Below are 17,263 nucleotides of genomic sequence, written 5' to 3'. Positions count from 1 at the left end.
CTCAAACATGTTTTAGGCAACAAAAATTGAAAATTTTCATAAGGTTACCCCCTTTCCTAAAAAAATGCAAAAAAATAAAAAATGAAAATTTTAAGAAATGCTGCTTGCTTTGCGATTCCTCTTCGAATTCGAATCGCAGAATGCTTTTGGATTTCGAAAAATTAAAAAAAGAAGGAGTTACAGCGTTTTCGACTTTGAAAGTGACCTTGAATATCTTCAAATTCTCATAGAATTTTTTAAATTTTTTGGATGTCAATTATGCGATTTTGAGCTTGTTTTTGAAGAAAACACTCAGTTATTTCGATACACCCCATTATTTCGCCATAAACTTCACTTCTGTAAGCTCAACTCAAAAATTTTTTAGGCATAAAAAATTGAAAATTTTTTCCTAAAAAAATGCAAAAAAATAAAAAGTGAAAAGTTTAAGAAATGCTGCTTGCTTTGCGATTCCTCTTCGAATTTCGAATCGCAGAATGCTTTTGGATTTTCGAAAAATTAAAAAATGAAGGAGTTACAGCGTTTTCGACTTTGAAAGTGACCTTGAATATCTTAAAATTCTCATAAAATTTTTTACATTTTTTGGAAGTCAATTATGCGATTTTGAGATTGTTTTTTGAAGAAAACACACAGTTATTGCGATACACCCCATTATTTCGCCATAAACTTTACTTCTGTATGCTCAACTCGACCTTGAAAGTGACCTTGAAAATCTTCAAATTTTCATAGAATTTTTTCCATTTTTTGGATGTCAATTATGCGATTTTGAGCTTGTTTTTTGAAGAAAACACTCAGTTATTGCGATACACCCCATTATTTCGCCATAAACTTCACTTCTGTAAGCTCAACTCAAAAATTTTTTAGGCATCAAAAATTGAAAATTTTCATAAGGTTACCCCCTTTCCTAAAAAAATGCAAAAAAATAAAAAGTGAAAATTTTAAGAAATGCTGCTTGCTTTGCGATTCCTCTTCGAATTTCGAATCGCTGAATGCTTTTAAATTTTCGAAAAATTAAAAAATGAAGGAGTTACAGCGTTTTCGACCTTGAATGTGACCTTGAATATCTTCAAATTCTCATAGAATTTTTTCCATTTTTTGGATGTCACTTATGCGATTTTGAGCTTGTTTTTTGAAGAAAACGCTCAGTTATTTCGATACACCCCATTATTTCGCCATAAACTTCACTTCTGTAAGCTCAACTCAAAAATTTTGTAGGCATCAAGAATTGAAAATTTTCATAAGGTTACCCCCTTTCCTAAAAAAATGCAAAAAAATAAAAAATGGAAATTTTAAGAAATGCTGCTTGCTTTGCGATTCCTCTTCGAATTCGAATCGCAGAATGCTTTGGATTTTCGAAAAATTAAAAAATTAAGGAGTTACAGCGTTTTCGACTTTGAAAGTGACCTTGAATATCTTCAAATTCTCATAGAATTTTTTAAATTTTTTGGATGTCACTTATGCGATTTTGAGCTTGTTTTTTGAAGAAAACGCTCAGTTATTTCGATACACCCCATTATTTCTCCATAAACTTCACTTCTGTATGCTCAACTCGACCTTGAAAGTGACCTTGAATATCTCCAAATTTTCATAGAATTTTTTCCATTTTTTGGATGTCAATTATGCGATTTTGAGCTTGTTTTTTGAAGAAAACACTCAGTTATTTCGATACACCCCATTATTTCGCCATAAACTTCACTTCTGTATGCTCAACTCAAAAATTTTTTAGGCATCAAAAATTGAAAATTTTCATAAGGTTACCTCCTTTCCTAAAAAAATGCAAAAAAATACAAAGTGAAAATTTTAAGAAATGCAGCTTGCTTTGCGATTCCTCTTCGAATTTCGAATTGCAGAATGCTTTTGGGTTTTTGAAAAATTAAAAAATGAAGGAGTTACAGCGATTTTGACCTTGGAAGTTACCTTGAATATTTGCGCCCAAGAAAAACAATTTTTGGGAATATGTCCAAAGGATTCCATCACCATTACGCTTTAACCTAGAGTTCGATAATGAAAAGGAGTTACGGCATTCTTGATCTCGGTATGTCGTAAAAATGTTGCATTTTTGTTTTTTTTTTTTTTTTTTGAAAATTACAAAAGATTTTGTCTCAAGTAAGCACCAATATGGAAAGTCCTTTTTTCCAAGATTATTTGTTAACTTTTAAATTTCGATATTTTAAGAAGGTTAGATTAGGACAGGTTTTAGGTGGCAGTCTGCCATCAGATTTACTTAGACATTTTCGCCAGTTTTGATACCACAGGAACAGAAAAAGGAAATGCCTTCTGGTTTCTACCGTTGAACCATTCAAATCGCTATAAAAAGCCCAACAACTTGCGAATGTTCACAAGCGCAAAATCAGGCAGGTTCTCATAGAATTGATAACTTAATGTGGAACTTGTTCTGACAGCCAGTGCGGGACACATACACAGAAGATGTTCTATAATTTCTACTTCTTCGATGTCCTCACTGCTTCTGCTAAAGTCGTTACTGACAACCTTCAATGTATCATGTTTTCCAATTAGACAGTGACCTGTTATGACGGACACAATGACTGAGATGTCTGTTCTTGCCAGAGACAGCAAAGTGGTAGACCTCTTTTATTCTAGATTAGGCCACATAGTTTTGGAATGCTCACAGACCCCTTTTTGTGGCCATCTATCATTCGTTGTCCTTCGGGCCTGGTCCTGAAAACTAAGCATACATGTCGCTAGAGGCATACCCATAGATTCCAGTATCCCTGGAATGTGTAGGGAAGTTCCTGGTTTACAATTCCCTGGGATATCTCAGGGGCCCGACACCCAGAACAGGTTATTTTTGAACTGTTCAGCCATTTCGTTGAGAGATCTGCTACAGTCGAGGGCGGTTTTTGTCTTCAGAAATACATTCTCCAGGGATTTAATGGCTGCCTGGCTGTCTGAGAAGATATTTATGCCAATCGTCGTATGACATTATATCTCAGCCATTCCACCACTTCTTCAATTGCCAGGATCTCCGCTTGATATTCTAAGTAAGTTGTAGCAATTTCAATTATGCTAATTTGAGCATAGTTTGACTTTGCTCCAAAAATTCAAAACTAAATTTAAGTACAATTTTTAAGAAATGCAATTCACATTAATATTTCTCTTCGAATATCAAATCCAGTTATTATTTTTGATTTTCAAATTCGAAAAAATGCTGTAACACCACATCGATTCTCAACCTAATTTGTTAAGCCCTTAAAAGTTGAATTACCCCATGTCCATGGTTGAGGTATAAGAATCGTCCCGCCCAACTTTAATATATTTTTTATTTGTTTTTTTCTTTTGGCAGTTTTAAAAAATGTTCTCTATCTTATCTTCAATTTGTAGATGTATAGTAAAATTCTATGTTGTGTAGGATTTTATAAAAAAAAATTTTAATGTTTATTCACCCGTTTTTTATGCGCAACATTTTTTATGCCGGATTTTAGCAATAAATTTTACACAATCTCCTTTATAATGGAGCAATTAAAATAATTTATTTTATTTATTCTTATTTGTACACAAATTTACACATCATTATTATTGTTCGTGGCTGTCTGTTCTTTCATTTCAAGGAGAATGGTGGGTTTTGCATTTTCGGTTTTTTGGTTGGCTACTATTTTGGTTTTTTCTCATTTTGTGAAAATTCTTTAATCACCAGTCATCATTTCCATAAACTCTGCGGGGAGGAAAAAGAAAGACCAGAAACAAGCAAATACGTAATTAAAACAATACAATACATTCAGATATTCACATAAATCTTCAACGGGCAATTACTATACAATTGCTTCTCTGCACCATACAGTACTACATACCATCGAAATCAACAGTTCCTGAACCATCTGTGTCGATTTCTGCAATGATGCCATCCAAATCATTGGACGATAGCTTATCATCTAAGGCAGCTAAGATTTCCTTTAGGGTCGAAGTGGTAATGTAGCCATTGCCCTCACGATCATAAAGACGAAAGGCTTCTTTCAATTCCTTTTGTATGGCCTCGGCATCTTCTTCCTCCAGGAAATGGGCAGCAATGCTACAGAAGCCATCAAAATTTACTTTGCCCGTATTTTCGGGATCATTCTCATCGATTAACTCCTGCAGCTCACTCTCCTCGAACATTTGACCCATGCTATTGAGAATGGTCTTTAGGCGTAAGGTTTCAATGAAACCTGACTTTTGTGTATCAAACATTTGGAATGCTTTGCGCATGATGTCCATTTTCTCATCATCTTCCTAGGGAGAGATTGAAGTAAAAAGAAAGAATAATTTGTTAACAGCAGGAGAAAACCAATAAGGAAAGGCTAAAGTCGGGGCCGGAGCCGACTATATAATACCCTACACCTACCCTACAATTATAAATTAGGACAATATGTATATGAGAGCTATACCTAACTCTCCACCAACTTTTTTCGAACTGGTCGTTTGAATATTGTTGTTATTACGACCATATAGGTGCAAATCTGGCGATACATATATATGGAAGCTATATCGAAATCTGAACCGGTTTTGGTGAAATCTCGCAGATATGTTAGGAACAAAAACAAAACTGTCCGTGCCAAATTTTGTGCTGATCAGTCGAAAATTGTAGTTACTACGGCCTTCGAAGTGAAAATCGGGCGATACATATATATGGGAGCTATATCCAAATCTAAACCGATTTTGATGAAATTCTGCAGATATGTTAAGATCAGTATCAAAACAATCCGTGCCAAGTTTTGTGTAGATTGGTTGAAAATTGTAGTAACTACGGCCATTTAAGTGCAAATCGGGCGATACATATAAATGGGAGCTATATCCCAATCTGAACCGATTTTGGTGAAATCTCGCAGATATGTTAGAATTAAAAACAAAACTGTCCGTGCCAAATTTTGTGCAGATCGGTTGAAAATTGTGTCTACTATGGCCATATAAGTTTGCAAATCGGGCGATACATATATTTGGGAGCTATATCCAAATCTTAATCTATTTCGATGGAATCTTGCACATATGTTAATAGCGGTAACAAAACAATCCGGGCTAAATTTTGCGCAGATCGGTTGAAAATTGTTGTTACTACGGCTTTATAAGTGCAGTCGGACGATACATATATATGGGAGCTATATACAAAACTGAACCGATTTCAATGAAATCTTGGAGATATGTTTATATCGGTAACAAAACAATCCATGCTAAATTTTGTGCAGATCGGTTGAAAATTGTAGCAACTACGGCCATTTAAGTGCAAATCGGGCGATACATATATATGGGAGCTATATCCAAAACTGTACCGATTTTAATGAAATCTTGCAGATATGTTAATATCGGTAACAAAATAATGCGTGCAAAATTTTTATGAAGATCGGTTGAAAATTGTAGTAACTTCGGCCATCTAAGTGCAAATCGGGCGATACATATATATATGGAAGCTATATAAATCTAAACCGATGTTGATGAAATTCGGAGAATATGTTAACCTCAGTAACAAAATAAAGCGTGCAAATTTTTGTGAAGATCGGTTGAAAATTGTAGCAACAACGGCCATTTAAGTGCAAATCGGGCGATACATATATATGGGAGCTATATCCAAATGTGAACCGATTTTGATGAAATCTTGCAGATATGTTAATATCTGTAACAAAACAGTTCTTGCCAAATTTTGTGCACATTAGTTGAAAATTGTAGTAACGACGCCAATTTAAGTGCAAATCGGGTGATACATATATATGGGAGCTATATCGAAATCTGAACCGATTTTTTACAAAATCAATAGCGTCCTTGGTCCATAAAAGTGACATGTGCAAAATTTCGTGATGATTGGACAACAAATACGATCTGCACCTTGAATACAAGAATGGACTCACAGGCGGACATGGCTAAATCAAATCAGAAAGTGATTCGGAGTAGATCGGTATACTTATTAATGGGTCTAGCTCTTCTCCTTCTTAGCGTTGCAAACAAATGCAGTGCAAATTTTGTCCATGAACATTCCACTAAGGAACAGGGGAAAACTTCTCACATATCAATGAGTGCAGTTCGATTTAAGTTTTGAAGTTCAACGATCAGGGTCGTCCTTTTTATAGCCGAGTCCGAACGGCGTGCCGCAGTACGAAACCTCTTTGGAGAGCAGTTTTATATGGCATAGTACCTTACAAATGTTGTCAGCATTAGGAGGAAAAAACCACCGCTGTAATTTGTTGTCGGATGTTTTCGCCAGGGTTCGAACCCACATTTTATGTCGATCTAGCCATGTCCGTCCGTCTGTCTGCCGAAAGCACTCTAACTTTCGAGGGGTAAAGCTAGCCGCTTGAAATTTTGTACAAATACTTCTTATTAGCGTAGGTCTGTTGGGATTGTAAATGGGCCAAATCGGTCCATGTTTTTATATAGCTGCCATATAAACCGATCTTGGGTCTTGACTTCTTGAGCCTCTAGAGGGCGCAATTCTTATCCGAATGGAATGAAATTTTGCAAGACGTGTTTTGTTATTACTTCCAATAGCTGTGCTAAGTAAGGTTCAAATCGGTCAATAACGTGATATAGCTGCCATATAAACCGATCTGGGATCTGGAAGAGATGCCGGAAAAGGAACTCGACGAATGCGATCCATGGTGGAGGGTATATAAGATTCGGCCTGGCCAACTTAGTACACTTTTACTTTCCTTGTCCTTAAGCACGTTAAGTTCGAAGATGGGCTATATCGGACTATATCTTGATATAGCCCCAAATATAGACCGATCTGCCGATTTAGGGTCTTAGGCCCATAATAGTCACATTTATTATCCGATTTTGCTGAAATTTGGGACAGTGAGTTGTATTAGGCCCTTCGCCCAGATCGGTCGAGATTTGGATATAGCTGCCATATAGACTGATCTCTCGGTTTAAGGTTTTGGGGCCATAAAAGGCGCATTTGTTGTCCAATGTCGCCGAAATTTGGGACAGTGAGTTAAGTTAGGCCCCTCGATGTACTTCTGCAATATGGAAAAGATCGATCCAGATTTGGGTTTAAGGTTTAAGGTTTTGAGGCTATAAAAGGCGTATTTATTGTTCGATTTAGCCGAAATTTGGGACAGTGAGTTGTGTTAGGCTCTTCGACATTTTTCGGCAATCAATAACAGTTTGGTATTAAAACTAATACCAATTCGGTAATAAGGCTAGTACCAAACGGTACTAATCATTTTATGTTTCATCCATACCATCCAGTATTGTTTTTGTATTATACGGGGTTGCTTTACTATCAATACCATGTGGTACTTAATGAGCACGTTTGGTATCCACTTTTCTCTGGGTGTAAAAGCCGAGAGTGCCCTGCACGAGTTTGTGCATAAAATAGAAGAATGCTTCAATGCCAAAACTCACAGGCGGACATGGCTAAATCGAATCAGAAAGTGATTCTGAGTAGATCGGTATACTTATTAATGGATCTAGCTCTTCTCCTTCTTAGCGTTGCAAACAAATGCAGTGCAAATTTGGTCCATGAACATTCCACTAAGGAACAGGGGAAAACTTCTCACATATCAATGAGTGCAGTTCGATTTAAGTTTTGAAGTTCAACGATCAGGGTCGTCCTTTTTATAGCCGAGTCCGAACGGCGTGCCGCAGTACGAAACCTCTTTGGAGAGCAGTTTTATATGGCATAGTACCTTACAAATGTTGTCAGCATTAGGAGGAAAAAAACCACCGCTGTAATTTGTTGTCGGATGTTTTCGACAGGGTTCGAACCCATATTTTATGTCGATCTAGCCATGTCCGTCCGTCTGTCTGCCGAAAGCACTCTAACTTTCGAGGGGTAAAGCTAGCCGCTTGAAATTTTGTACAAATACTTCTTATTAGCGTAGGTCTGTTGGGATTGTAAATGGGCCAAATCGGTCCATGTTTTTATATAGCTGCCATATAAACCGATCTTGGGTCTTGACTTCTTGAGCCTCTAGAGGGCGCAATTCTTATCCGAATGGAATGAAATTTTGCAAGACGTGTTTTGTTATTACTTCCAATAGCTGTGCTAAGTAAGGTTCAAATCGGTCAATAACGTGATATAGCTGCCATATAAACCGATCTGGGATCTGGAAGAGATGCCGGAAAAGGAACTCGACGAATGCGATCCATGGTGGAGGGTATATAAGATTCGGCCCGGCCAACTTAGTACACTTTTACTTGTCCTTAAGCACGTTAAGTTCGAAGATGGGCTATATCGGACTATATCTTGATATAGCCCCAAATATAGACCGATCTGCCGATTTAGGGTCTTAGGCCCATAATAGTCACATTTATTATCCGATTTTGCTGAAATTTGGGACAGTGAGTTGTATTAGGCCCTTCGCCCAGATCGGTCGAGATTTGGATATAGCTGCCATATAGACTGATCTCTCGGTTTAAGGTTTTGGGGCCATAAAAGGCGCATTTGTTGTCCAATGTCGCCGAAATTTGGGACAGTGAGTTAAGTTAGGCCCCTCGATGTACTTCTGCAATATGGAAAAGATCGATCCAGATTTGGGTTTAAGGTTTTGAGGCTATAAAAGGCGTATTTATTGTCCGATTTAGCCGAAATTTGGGACAGTGAGTTGTGTTAGGCTCTTCGACATTTTTCGGCAACTTGGCCTAAATCGGTCCAGATTTGGATATAGCTGCCATATAAACCGATATTCCGATTTAAAGTCTTGGCCCCATAAAAGGCGCATTTATAATCGGATTTTACTGAAATATGACACAGTGACCTATGTTAGGCTTTTAAACATCCGTGTCGTATATGGTTCAGATCGGTTTATTTTTAGTACTTATTAGTATTTCGGGCGACGAATGCGCATACAACATTGTGAAACAGCGAAACGGTCGGTAGGACGGCGAAAATCCTATGGGGGGATCCAGATCGTGAGAAGACGAGGCTTTACTGAAAGGAAGCAAGAAGGAGGTCAGTATAGCTATTGGTATCATAACGGGACACATAGGACTACGAGCACACTTATGTAAAATCGGTGCGACAAGTGATATCATGTGTAGGGCATGCGGGGAAGATGATGAGATATAGCTGCTATGGGGCATAAGGTATGCATTTTTCACGGGTTTTTTGGCGAAAGATGGTTTACATATATACCCGAGGTGGTGGGAATTCAAAGTTAGGCCCGGCCGAACTTAACACCTTTTTACTTATTTTTATAGTAACTGTCCAACATTTCCCTCCACCTTTCAACGTCAAGTGTTAATTTGCCACATTTCGATGTTAAAGTCACTTAGATTATGGTAAAACTACTATGAACTTCGTCTGTGATAAATGATGATTCTTTTACACAAAAACATAAAACTTAAAATTTATTTTAAGCCAAAATGTTTCGTTAGCACAAAATATGATTTTTTACATGAAAAAATGGTTATTTTGTTTTGTTTATATCTTGTGTCTATTCCATTTCGCAAGAAGTGTAGCTAAAAAGACAAACTTAGATTTTTATTATACCCTCCACCATAACATGGGGGTATTCTAACATCGTTATTCCCTTTGTAATACAACGAAATATTGGCCTACACTGAAAGAAAAATGACGGTACTCCTCCAATACCGTCTGGTATTATTTTGTTCGCGTCATTGGCAAAGATTTTTAATACCATTTGGCATCAATTCAATACCAAACAAAGGAGGCTATTAAGAATAGTTGGCGTCGCATTTGTATTCTTGTCGTCGCGTCAGAAGTGTTGTTCAGCTTTGTACTTAAAATATTGATGCCATTATAAAATATTTGCTAAACAAATAACTAAAACGTTTTAATACAATTTGAGCTGGTAAAAACTCGAAGGCAGTGAAAATGGAAATAGTACAAGTTCTAAGGACATTCTACATTAAAAACATGATATTCTCTTGTGTGGACAACGACGCTGTGTTGATGTATTCATATGAAAACCACTTCTGGAAATCAATGTTTATGAAATCAATCGCTGAATAGAAAGAATTGAGGTTGGTCATGGTATAACATTACTTTTGTAATTAATAACAAAAATAATTGAAATAAAATTAGATTTAAATTATTTTCAATGGTTTTTTGTTTTTGGTTCATTAGGGGGTAGAATAATCAATAACAGTTTGGTATTAAAACTAATACCAATTCGGTAATAAGGCTAGTACCAAACGGTACTAATCATTTTATGTTTCATCCATACCATTCAGTATTGTTTTTGTATTATACGGTGTTGTTTTACTATCAATACCGTCTGGTACTCAAGTTAGCACGTTTGGTATCAACTTTTCTCTGGGTGTATAAGCCGAGACTGCCCTGCACGAGGTTTTGCATAAATAGAAGAATCGTTCGATACCTAAACGTACACCCTGGCGGTATGCATTGACATCGAGGGGGCTTTTAACAATGTGCGGACCGACAAACTGATCCAATCCTTAGACCATATGCTAAGGAACAGGTGAATAAATTGTGTGTCCCATGGCATAAATATAAGGGAGAAAGTGGCACAAGACACGCCATAGTGGGGCATTTTGCCACTCCCATGAGTGACCAACATAAATGACCTATTACGGATGCTGACTGAGGAGGAATTTGAACCCGTCTACTACGCAGACGATGTTATCATACTTCTAAGGGATAAAGATCCGAACCAGCTATGCAGAAGGGCTGAAAGGTTCTTGCATATGGCATATGACTGGGCTAGACCCAGAGGCCTCAATATTAACCCAGAGAAGACTGAAATATGCCTGTTCACGAGGTAGACGAAGCTGGACCAATTTGACACACCACTCCTACAGGTGACCACTATAAATGGCCTATTACGGATGCTGAGTAGGCATTTGAACCCGTATGCAACGCAGACGATGTTATAATACTTCTAAGGGGTAAGGATCCGAATGAGCTATGCATATGACTGGGCTAGACCTAGAGGTCTCAATGTTAGCCCAGAGAAGACTGAAATATGCCTGTTCATGAAGAAGACGAAGGTGGACCAATTTAACGCACCACATTTCCTCAATAAAAAGATATCGATATCTGACAAGGTCAAATACTTAGGTGTGATCTTCGACAGGAAACTGAATTAGAAGTGTCAAAGCGTACTGAGAAGGCAGTTTAAGAGTGAGGCAGCCACTGCGGCTATGAGACTTAAGGCGATGAGAGAATGGATTGAAGATGGGAGCAGCTCATTCCATCGCGGTATAATCGAGGCGGCGATAGGAAACCTAAAAGAGAGGGAAGAGGTTTCCTATCGGATACCTGAGATGAATTTTGAGGTCGAGTGCAAGACACTGCTGCCAGCGGCACGGTCTTGGATTGACGGAGCCCTAGTATTGCCATCTGAAAGATCATGTTACACGGATGGCTCAAAGCTAGAGCACAGAGTGGACCTGGGGATCTACATTGAGAACCCAGGGACTGAGATTTGTTTTAGACCGCCTGACCATAATACGGTCCTGCAGGAGGAGATCTGGGCGATCATGGAATGCGTGAAGTGGTGTGGTGCTAACGCGAGGACGTCAAGTGGAGTGGCGATAAAATGCCCCCCTGTGGCGTGCCCTGTGCCCCTTTCTCCCTTATACTTATGCCATGAGACACACAATTTTTTCCACCTGTTCCTTAGCATATGGTTTCTTAGGTGTATGTTTTGGAATCGAAGGATTCTTCTATTTTATGCACAACCTCGTGCAGGGCTCTCTCCACCGACCTTCCCTTGACATAGGCAAGCTGTTTGTATTTGAGCTGGATGTCATTCTCTTTATCATTGTGTCCACAATACGTTCCACGGTTTTGAGTAGAAAGGACGTAAGGCTTATGGGTGTGTTGGCCTTTGGTGTCGCATAACTTGCCTTGTCGGGCTTGGGTATAAACACCACCCTTGCTTCCTGCCAGGCTTTTCGGAGTATATGCAAGTCCAAGGCACGCTGTGAAAATTTTGGCCAGACGAGGCGCCAGATAGTCTGCCTCTTTCTGTAGTAACGCCGGAAATATTCCATCAGGTTCGGGTGACTTAAATGTCACTCACACGTCGTCTACTAAAGCTTCAGTTTGGACATGGGTTTTTGAGAGAAACTTTTTTATCTTGGCGGCGTCATTAACGCTATTGACCTGTTCGCAGAAAAGCTTCCAGGAGGCACGTTTTGCCGCTCTAGTAATCTTATTGTAGTCTTTGAGCCGTGTGTAATACACATCCCAATAAATTTCCGCTTTCTTCTGCGGACCTCTTTCCCAATATTGCCAATCTCCCCGGTCATCCAGGGTTTTTCTTGGGCTGATTTCCTTTTCCGAAAGGGACAATTATCTTAGAAGGACCCCACCAGTGCAGTCGTAATCCTGTTGACATTTTCGTCAATCTCTTCTATGCTTGGACAATCTAAATTATCTTGCCCAAGTCTTCTTCTGAGTAGTCTTCCGAATTTTGGACAGTTGATTTTTAATTTATTACGGCAGCTTATCGGGTTCGGCGATGACAGTGCTATTCTAAACCTAATGTAGCGATGGTCAGAGAAGGAGTGTTCCATGGAGACCCTCAAATCCTGAACCTCATCGATTAGATTTTCCGAACTTATGGTCACATCTAATACCTCCTCCCTAATCCTATTAACAAAGGTAGCGGTGTTACCAATATTAGGTGTTATTAGGTCGTTAGTATTCAAGAACTCTGCCAGGGCTTGGTCCCGCTTATTAGTGTTGGTACTACCCTACGAAATGTGGTGAGAGTTCGCATCGCACCCTATTAGTACCTCGTTTCTTGTCTGTTTTGCTTTCCTCACCAACCCGTTGCAGCTCCGACGTGGGTGGCGGTGTCAGGGAGTCGAAAGGCAGATAAAGTGATGCCAGGTATACTCACCGCCTCCCTGTCTCACCACTGTTGCATCCGACGTTGTCAACTCTGGGGAAAATATATAATTAAAATTTTTATGACAAATAACGCAGGTGCTCGGGGGAGTACCAGTGTTAGCGTAGAATAATTGGTAGCTGATATGGTTCAGTTCAGAAACTTTGTTCCGGGTCGTCCATGGCTCCTGAATTAAGGCAATATGAATTTTGCCATTGCTAATTTTATCCATCAGAGCGTGTGTAGCAGTCTAGCTTCGGTGGAGGTTTATCTGGATTACCTCAATCATTGGTCCTCCAGTAAATGGGCATCTTGGGAGTAGGTGATGATTTGATCGTCTACACCCTGTTCATTAGACTGCATTGACTCTCCTGTCACTGCATTGCCTGATGTCATCGTCTTAGGTTCTTTTCCTAGTCTAGTCTTCCGACTCTTCATAAAGTTGGTAAAGGTTCCATCGTCGGGTTCCTGTTCGTTAAGCTGTATTGGGTTTCCATTCCCTGTACTGCCTGCTGTTTCAATACTAGAATATTTGCCTATCTTAGCATTCCAAATCTTAAGTAAATGGGCCTCAGGTTAGGGACCGATATAAACCATATTTGGCACAGCTGTGGAAAGTCATAATAAAACACGTCATGCTAAATGTCAGCTTAATCCGATAAGAATTGCGCCCTATAGAGGCTTAAGAAGTCAAGATTCAAGATCGTTTATGTGGCAGCTATATCAGGCTATGGACCCATTTGAACCATACTTAGAACAGTTTTTGGATATCATATCGTAACACGTCATGCAAAATTGCAGCCAAATCGGATAGGAATGTCACCGACTAGTGGCTCAGGAAGTCAAGACCCCAGATCGGTTTATATGGCAGCTATGTCAGGTTATGGAACGATTTGAACCTTACTCTGAACAGTTGTTGGAAATTATATCGCAACACGTCATGCAAGAAGTCAAGACCCCAGATCGGTTTATATGGCAGCTATTTCAGGTTACGAAACGATTTGAACCATACTCTGCACAGTTGTTGAAAATCATATCGAAACACGTCATGCTAATTTTCAGCCAAATCGGATAGGAGTCGCGCCCTCTAGAGGCTCAAGAAGTCAAGACCCCAGATCGGTTTGTATGGCAGCTATATCAAAATATGGACCCAGATGGCCCATTTACAATCCCAACCGACCTACAATATAAGAAGTATTTGTGCAAAATTTCAAGCTACTAACTTTACTCCTTCGAAAGTTAGCGTGCTTTCGACAGACAGGCGGACGGACATGGCTAGATCGACTTAAAATGTCATGTCGATCAAGAATGTATAAACTTTATGGGGTCTTAGGCGAATATTTCGAGGTGTTACAAACAGAATGAAGAAATTAGTATACCCCAATCCTAAGGTGGAGGGTATAAAATATATTCCTTTGGCAGTGACATCAATTTAGACTCGAAGCTATGATAGTTAAGGTATAAGAATTTTCTGGAATTTTTTTTTATTGAGTGGTTAAATAACTTTTTATTATGCAACTGGAAGTGGTATATAACTTTGATAACAAATTGGGAAGTAAATAAATTTTTTTATATTTTAGTAATATATAAATTCATATTATTGTTCAAACATATTTAAACTATTTTTATATTCTGCATTCATGGCATTTCTTATATACTTAATTGTTTTTCGTTTTTCAATATTTTTTTATTATTCAATTTTTTATCACTATTGTTGTTGTCTTTTTTTTGAAAAAAAAAAAAAATAAAATATGTTTACCATTTTGTTTCAATTTTTCTTTTGTTTTAATTATCGAATTACTTAAGTGAAACCGAATACCGATTTTCTAATTTTCTTCTTTTTTCCGTTGAATATTTTTCCGATTTATTGAAAATGTCAGCAGGGATTTGCTCCACTTAAGAAGACCTCCTCTGCGGTTGAGCTTTACTAATGAACTAAAAACATAAAATTTGCCAAAAATTCAAAATTCATTATTTTTAATAGGATTTTTTTTTCTTCTGAATTTTACTTACTGTTGTTTTTGTTGTTGTTATTGTCTGTGGTGTTTTCTTTACGAAACAATGTTTATTGTTGGTTTTGGATTTGACGTGGTTTTTGTTGTTGTTATTGTCGGTGTTGTTTTTATTTTGCAAAGAAAAGTGGTGGAATTTCTAAGCGACTGCATCATTACCTTTGCCATCTCCCTATGTGAGCATTGAGGTTGGCGAGGTACATACGTACGTATGTCTGTATGTAGTTGATATAGGTAGAAGCGTACATGATGTGTATAAATGTAGGTGCTACTTTCAAACATAGACATAGATGGATGGGTGCGATATGTATGTTTGTACAAGGAGAAGAAATATCCAAAAAATCAAATGAATATAGAGATGTCGATGTGATGTTGTTCTACACCATCGATAGCAGGTGGAATTTTATAAGCACTTATCGTTTGGTAAATACAATTAATGATGAAAAAAGTAATAATTCGTTGACTTGTCACAGGTGCCGTATACGTTACCCGTATATTGAATAATTAATATAACTCATACGCCATGTAATATTTATAATGTACTTATTATTAAATAATTTGAATACTATTGAATATCAAAATATATCCGCTGGTAACATTCGTTTTCAGGTAATATTGAAATAAGAGATATCTGAAAACGAAATGTAACCAGAGGATATATTTTGCTATTCAATAGTATTCAAATTATTAAATAGGTAAATGATGGGTCAGGGAGTATGAAATAAAGGATAGACTAACGGTTTATAATTTCAACATATATGTGATAAATATTTAAATTTTGTGAAATCCTGCGCGAGGTCTTCAGATTTGTTTATTTATTCATTCGATATTTCGCCCATCCGCTGGTGAGCATTTTCAAGAAAATCTAACGTAAAATAATACATGTTAACAAACCACAATATACACATCTTGTAATGCTAACTTACAATCATAAGAGTAACAAAGAACACAGACAAAACTTAAAAGCTATGCAGACATCTGTTTTGTCAATGGTTGTTCTTATTGGACTCTCACTCTCTCTAAGTCTGGCTCATGTTTGTTGGGGGCACAGTGTTCTGTATGTGCTGTTTTTTGCTGCGATTTTCTGACTCTCAATTTAATATCAATGAACACAGACAATCAAAGAACACAGACAAAACTTAAAAGCTATGCAACCATCTTCACTGGCCGTCATCTGTTTTATCAATCTCTCTAAGTCTGGCTCTTGTTTGTTGGCAGCACAGTGTTCTGCATGTGCTGTTTTTTGCTGTGCGTTTCTGACTTTCAGTTTAATATCAGATTTGTAACTACTCGAAATATTCGTCTGAAACCCAATAAAGTATATATGTTCTTGATCGTCGTGACATTTTATGTCGATCTAGCCATGTCCGTCCGTCTGTCTGTCGAAAGCACACTAACTGCCGAAGGAGTAAAGCTAGCCGCTTGAAATTTTGCACAAATACTTCTTATTAGTGTAGGTCGGTTGGTATTGTAAATGGGCCAAATTGGTCCATGTTTTGATAAAGCTGCCATATAAACCGATCTTGGGTCTTGACTTCTTGAGTCTCTAGAGTGCGCAATTCTTATCCGATTGGAATGAAATTTTGCACGACGTGTTTTGTTATGATATCCAATAACTGTGCCAAGTGTGGTTTGAATAGGTCCATAACCTGATATAGCTGTCATATAAACCGATATTGGGTCTTGACTTCTTGAGCCTCTATAGGACGCAATTCTTATCCGATTGGAATGAAATTTTGCACGACGGATTCTCTCATGACCATCAACATACGTGTTTATTATGGTCTGAATCGGTCTATAGCCCGTTACAGCTCCCATATAAATCGATCTCTCTATTTTAGTTCTTGAGCCCCCAAAGGGGGCTGACATTATAAACAGGTCTCCAACATATAATTTAATTGTGGTCCAAACCGGAACATATCTTGGTATCGCTCTAATAGCAGAGCAAATCTTTTCTTATATCCCGTTTTGCCTAAGAAGAGATGCCGGGAAAAGAACTCGACAAATGCGATCCATGGTGGAGGGTATATGAGATTCGGCCCGGCCGAACTTAGCATGCTTTTACTTGTTTATATTTGTGGTACTTTGCTCTTGTTTTTCCCTTAAAATTGTACCTTACTAATGTCCGTAACTCTTTTAATAAAATTTTTGGCTGTGCTCAAAATAATTCTTTTGGGATGTTTTGAGTGGTAATTTAGAAGTCTTCCGAAGGATGTTGGTTTTTGATACCAATCAAACTGTAACTTTCCGTTCTGTCTATGGTTGCCCAAAAAGTAATTGCGGATTTTTCATATAGTCGGCGTTGACAAATTTTTTCAACGGCTTGTGACTCTGTAATTGCATTCTTTCTTCTGTCAGTTATCAACTGTTATTTTTAGCTTGCTTTAGGAAAAAAGTGTAAAAAAAGTATATTTGATTAAAGTTCATTCTAAGTTTTATTAAAAATGAATTTACTTTCTTTTAAAAAATCCGCAATTACTTTTTGGGCAACCCAATATTAATGTC

The 17,263-nt window shown here is 37.8% G+C and overlaps 1 protein-coding gene across 1 annotated transcript; it reads right to left on the bottom strand.

Annotated features, from left to right (window-relative positions):
- Window positions 1–3,462: 3,462 nt before the first annotated feature.
- On the bottom strand, window positions 3,463–14,681 carry LOC106089630 (troponin C). The gene is made up of 3 exons (XM_013255540.2): window positions 14,506–14,681; window positions 3,807–4,224; window positions 3,463–3,670 (listed from the first exon to the last, which is right to left on the bottom strand). The coding sequence occupies exons 1-3, from the start codon at window positions 14,506–14,508 to the stop codon at window positions 3,642–3,644; spliced, it is 450 nt and encodes a 149-aa protein (XP_013110994.1). The 5' UTR covers window positions 14,509–14,681; the 3' UTR covers window positions 3,463–3,641.
- Between the last annotated feature and the right edge of the window lie 2,582 nt (window positions 14,682–17,263).

The sequence above is a fragment of the Stomoxys calcitrans genome, chromosome 3 (assembly GCF_963082655.1).
Source record: "Stomoxys calcitrans chromosome 3, idStoCalc2.1, whole genome shotgun sequence".
NCBI lineage: Eukaryota > Metazoa > Arthropoda > Insecta > Diptera > Muscidae > Stomoxys > Stomoxys calcitrans.
The sequence above is the reverse complement of the archived record's forward strand: the minus strand, read 5'-3'. Positions and strand labels throughout refer to the sequence as shown.